Below are 6,034 nucleotides of genomic sequence, written 5' to 3'. Positions count from 1 at the left end.
AGCGATGTTCCACACCCGTCGGTATGCTCTATACCGTTGAAAGCCAGAGCCTTTCACGAGGCCCACGGAAACGGGATATTTATAGGAGAAGGAAGCCCATTGTTTCTTACTATCAAGCCAGAACTCTTGTGCGTTTTTTGAAGGGTAAGATGTAGATGAAGGGGGACACATGGATTATATTCTTTTAGAGATATGTATGGCGTTTATGGAAGGGGTCCTTTGAATGCTGTGCCAAACTCGGTTTTCTAATAAGGAATAGGAGTCCAAGACTTTCAGAGTGCAGGAAAAGATTTCTTTACCGCAGAGAAAATGTGCGTGTTCCTTACGAGCAATATGCGTGAAGTTGTAGAGTTTATGGCTCCTCACTGAATGCACTTTACAGACGGAAACTGGAGCAGTGGGCTAACGGCAGTAGACCTGCAACACTACCTTTCTAAACTTTCACTGGGAGCTGCCTGGAGCTCCTTGTCCAACGGCCTAGTAGAAATGCTAACCTGTTAAACGACCAGGAAATGCTGGTTTCCTTGTGTTCGGAACTGCATGGTATGGTATGTCTCACGTGTTCTAAGGAAAGAATTCATGAGGCACACTTGTTTCAGTATAAGGACCTTAACCCAAGCAGCTGAGGAATGTAGTCCCTTAGTTCACAGATGTGTAACTTCAGTGTTCCATTAGGATACTTGGTGTCTCACCTCCTGAAAATGCCTTACTGACCCACTGAAGAGGCCACAGGCCTCTTCAACCCTCATACAATGCAGAGTCTCCCATAGTCCTCACAAGATTTTTTTTTTAAACCAAGCACAAAGAAGAAATATTTTTGTGGGTGTGACCGTGTTCTTTCTCTAGGGAAGTTGTTTTTTAGGGTAACATGTGCATTTCATCCTAACACTTGTGAATCTAGTATTTGTGTTTCTCAGATCATGTCTCACTTAACGTGGTTCCATAAACTTGTAAATCAAGTCTTTGTGTCTCTTACATCACGTTGCACTTCAAGGTATGTGGTGTCAATAGGATTGAAAGGAAAAGACTTTCAGGCAGCGTCATCATGCACGAGGCTTCTATAAGAAATGTTGGAAAGTTGTTTCTTACCATAAGAAAGGAGTGCTGCACACCATATTTGTTCTTGGAGCATGAGATACACTTGACGTGTGGATGCAGGAAATGAACTATTGAAGAGATCTGTCCTACTGCTTCTCCTATAGGAACCATCAAGCCCACCCAGAATGCACTGTTCTAAAAACCAACGGGAGTGAAGTCCTTTCACACCGCAGGAAAGGCCTTGTTTCCCTTAGAGAAAATGGAAGCTTTTCTTACACGCTAGTAGGAGTAGGTTTCATACAGATTGTTCATGGAGGGTGTGGAACTTGTATCCGGGATTTGGAGCAGCTGCTGAAATGTTTGGGAGACCTGCAAAGCTAGTTTTCCCACCTGTCCTTGCAAGCTGCAGTGGAGCTCTCTTCCATGGCCAAAGAAACTGAGGGCGGGAGGCTTTTGCACTCTATAGAGAGTCTTGTTTCTCATTCTGTAAATGTATATGTTTCTCACTAGGTAGATGAAAGAACTTTGAGGCAAAGGGGATGGAACTCAACCCAGGTGGCTGAAGCAGGCAGTGTTTGATTTCCTAGACTAGGAACTCTTTTGTTTGTATAGGCTAACTTGAATCTTCCTGTATGCAGTAGCTCATGGAGAAGATAATGGGATCAAGGTGAAGATAATGGGATCAAGGCTTCTTCAACCACCGGACAATGAAGAGTTCCTTAGAGTAACCAGAAGATCTTGTTACCAAGCTACCAAGCACAAAGTTTTTCTAACAATTTTATACATTGTGGTTTACCTATGTGTATCCAGCACTTATTATTCTTAAAGGATGTTGATCTCCACTTACTGTACTCTCTCCAATTGAAAGCAGAATCCTTTCACTGGGCATAGGTAAACATGATTTTCATAGAAGGAGAATGCAGCCAATTGTTTCCTAACATAAGAAATAAGTACTATGCACTTTGTTCTTTCATTGAGTATAAGATATATTTGAAGTGTGGTGTATGTATAATAATATAGTTTTTCAGAGATCCGTACAACTGCTCTTTCTCGAGGTACTTTAAAGCTGTGTCAAGCTTCGAGTTCTAAAGGTAAGAGTGAAGGCTTTTAATACTGTAAGAAAATGCCAACTTCCCAGATAGAAAATATATTCGTTTCTTATAAGCTAGATGAACAAAGTTTTATACAGATTGTTCTTTCAGTGTATGGAACTTGTACACAGGATTTGGAGTAGCTAGTGAAATGTTTGAGATACCTGCCAACCTACCCTTTCTAGTGTGGAGACGTATAAATGTCAATCACTGGCCAGGCTGGTGGAAATCTGACCATGGCTTCTGTGACTGTCTGCGGTCCCCAGCAGGGGTCTTAATTTTTTTCTAATAGAATTTTGAAAAACTATCTATACTCTCCATCATTTAAAAAGCTATATCTAAATTTTCACCTTAATTTTAAAGAGTTTTCTTATGTAAATACAAATATTGAAAATAAATTACCTTACTCTTTAAACATAAAATAAGAAAATCATCTATTTCATCTAGATGTTAAAATTTATTAGTATGTGTTAAACTTCAAATTGTGATGTAAAGTCCTAGAATGTATATCAGAAATAAAACTATTTTTCACCCTGCAATTCTTTCTTCCCATATCATGAACCTTACAAATTCATCTATAGTGAACAATTATAATCTTATTCAGAAATTCCACAACAAAATAATCAGTGTCTCATCTAAGACTGATTTTTGATGAGTACTGTTTTGAAAGCTTAATGCTGAAGATTAGCATCACTAACATATAGTAACAAGATATATAATTGCCTGCACAGCCATCGTTCACAGAGAGTTTTTTCTTTAGGTAGTCTAAAGCATTACTACTACAAAGCAATGCATGCTGAGAGTACAGTATTAAGAATAAACCATAATTTAAGAAGAGTCATGTACCAAAATGTTCATTGCAGCTCTATTTACAATAGCCAGGACATGGAAGCAACCTAAGTGTCCATCAACAGATGAATGGATAAAGAAGATGTGGCACATATATACAATGGAATATTTCTCAGCCATAAAAAGAAACGAAATTGAGTTATTTGTAGTGAGGTGGATGGACCTAGAGTCTGTCATACAGAGTGAAGTAAGTCAGAAAGAGAAAAAGAGGGCTTCCCTGGTGGCGCAGTGGATGAGTCCGCCTGCTGATGCAGGGGACACGGGTTTGTGCCCTGGTCCGGGAAGATCCCACATGCCGTGGAGCGGCTAGGCCCGTGAGCCATGGCTGCTGAGCCTGCGTGTCCGGAACCTGTGCTCCGCAACGGGAGAGGCCACAACAGTGAGAGGCCCGTGTACCGCAAAAAAAAAAAAAAAAAAAAAAAAAAGAGAGAAAAATACTGTATGCTAACACATATACGTGGAATCTAAGAAAAAAAAAAAAAGGTCATGAAGAATCTAGGGGTAAGACGGGAATAAAGACACAGACCTACTAGAGGATGGACTTGAGGATATGGGGAGGGGGAAGGGTAAGCTGGGACAAAGCGAGAGAGTGGCATGGACATATATACGCTACCAAATGTAAAATAGATAGCTAGTGGGAAGCAGCTGCATAGCACAGGGAGATCAGCTCGGTGCTTTGTGACCACCTAGAGGGGTGGGATAGGGAGGGAGACGCAGGAGATATGGGAACATATGTATATGTATAACTGATTCACTTTGTTATAAAGCAGAAACTAACACACCATTGTAAAGCAATTATACCCCAATAAAGATGTTAAAAAAAAAAAAAAACCAAAATGTTTTCCCTTCTGCATGATAATTTGACCTCTGTGCCTCCTGGAAGCTTGACATAAGGTATGTTAACTGGGTAACTATGGCATATATGTAGGTAAAACATAATCCCTGATTGCACTGGACTGGAACAAACTATGAAAGAACTAGAAATACCCAATAATGACACCATAGCTTTGGCTATCAGGGCATAATTAGGTCTAACTGACAATTCTTAAGTTTTGCTATTTAAATAAAGGAGTTATTATTCCCTCGTGGTGTAGTGGTTAAGAATCCGCCTGCCAATGCAGGGGACATGGGTTTGAGACCTGGTCCGGGAAGATCCCACATGCTGCGGAGCAACTAAGCCCTTTCACCACAACTACTGAGCCTGCGCTCTAGAGCCCGCGAGCCACAACTACTTAAGCCTGTGCACCTAGAGCCCGTGCTCCACAACAAGAGAAGCCACCGCAATGAGAAGCCCGTGTACTGCAATAAAGAGTAGCCCCTGCTCTCAGCAACTAGAGAAAACCGGCATGCAGCAGCGAAGACCCAATGCAGCCAAAAATTAAATAAGTGAATAAATTTATAAAAAACAATTTAAAGAAAAAAGAGCATATTTGCTGGGACTTCCTTGGCAGTCCAGTGGTTAAGGGGGCGAGGATTTGATCCCTGGTCGGGGAACTAAGATCCTACATGCCGCTCAGCCAAAAAAAAAAAAAAAAAGAGCATATTTGGGTTGCCTTTAGCATCCAGATCAATGCATCAGGAATACCAATTAACTTTTGGTAATAACTATAGTCAGGATTAGTAGTTATTTCAGCCCTTTAAAAATAACCTTTTGTTCTCACGTGAAACCCCCTCCTGTTTTTATTTTTTTCCACAGCATTTATCACCCGTATCTGTTTGCTTATTGTCTGTCTTTCCTTCTAGAATGTAAGCTCCATGAGGGCATGGACTTTGTTTTTTTCTTGTTCACTGTTCCCCTTCCAGAACTTAAAATAGTAACTTGTACAGAGTAGAGGTTTAATAAGTATTTACTGGATGAAAGTTCCTATATTAATATATGGGTACTATCCAATTGACTAAAATTTTACTGAGTACGTACTATGTGTCAAGCCCTGTGCTAGTAAGGTGTAGTGACAGAGTGGTTATCATCTATGCTTTTACAGAGCTAACAATCACAGATAAAACTTCAGACAATTTTCTACTGAACAGGAATATTTTCTTTATTATTGATAAAATGTTATGTGATTACTTCACTAAGATTCTATACGATTTAGTTCATTTAGTAACACTTTATAACAAAAGTTTATCTTTAAAATGCTGTGCTCTTACCCTAGGATCCCAAATATTTCACAAACTACTTCAATCACTTTTAAAAACCATCCCTGTTACTCCCTATAGGAGAAGCCTACATTTATGGATTAAATGATGTCAGCAATAGTAGAAGATCGAATATTTCCTAACTAATCTCTACTTATAATTTCTCTCAGGCACTCTCCTTTGATACTTTTCCGCACGGTTTCTCTTTAACTAATAATACAGGTAATTTAATCTCCTTTTTTTAAAAAAAAAGCTGAGCATTTATTCACTGTATATATGTTCATAGAGATGATCAGACCTTTTGAAGAATCACACACCAGTTCCCCTGATCATAGTAGCTTTGCAGTATGCTGATATTACTCAAAGTCTGGCAGGCAGCTTCCATTTCTCCCTCACAGAACACATGGTAGTAACGATGAAACACAGGACCTGGGTCATGGGATCCTAATGGTCCAAATGGCTCAATAGACTTGCCCTTACCAGGATTTTCCTTAAGGTGCCAGGGAACCAGCAAGTCTTGAGAATGAAAAGAAGTCCTATTAGTGTGAATAGGCAACTTGGAATTAGTAACTTTCCTTGAATTATATCCTCTATCCTGAAAGTCATTAATGGAGGGAACAGAAGGTGCTGAATCTTGATTGCCCACATCAGGCATCTGCTTCACAAGCAACTCTTGCACTGATGTATCATTGCTGATTTCCTCTTTCTTTTCTTGGCTAATTCTGTTTTCTTTAAGATACTTGGACTTATTATTATTATATTCTTGTTCCATTGCCCAAACATAGATGAGTGCCTTCCCACCAGGTCTTAGGAGTCGAACAAGTTCTTGGAGAGCTGCCACTCTACGCTTCTAGTTAAAACAAAAAAACAACAAACAAAAAACCATATTGCCATTTATCAACGAGAAAGAGATACAGAGA

The 6,034-nt window shown here is 39.7% G+C and overlaps 1 protein-coding gene across 4 annotated transcripts in view; it reads right to left on the bottom strand.

The window, feature by feature from the left end:
* Positions 1–5,185: 5,185 nt before the first annotated feature.
* ALKBH8 (alkB homolog 8, tRNA methyltransferase) overlaps positions 5,186–6,034 on the bottom strand; it is a 70,548-nt gene continuing 69,699 nt past the window's right edge. For all 4 annotated transcript variants that reach the window (XM_029209315.1, XM_029209319.1, XM_029209316.1 and 1 more), the window contains one exon: positions 5,186–5,964. In XM_029209315.1, the coding sequence (XP_029065148.1) occupies positions 5,407–5,964 (558 nt within the window). In that variant the 3' untranslated portion in view covers positions 5,186–5,406. The remainder of the gene's footprint in view (positions 5,965–6,034) is intronic.

Source organism: Monodon monoceros, unplaced genomic scaffold (assembly GCF_005190385.1).
Source record: "Monodon monoceros isolate NGI ecotype Baffin Bay Population unplaced genomic scaffold, NGI_Narwhal_1 Super_Scaffold_7, whole genome shotgun sequence".
NCBI classification, from domain to species: Eukaryota; Metazoa; Chordata; class Mammalia; order Artiodactyla; family Monodontidae; genus Monodon; species Monodon monoceros.
The sequence above is the reverse complement of the archived record's forward strand: the minus strand, read 5'-3'. Positions and strand labels throughout refer to the sequence as shown.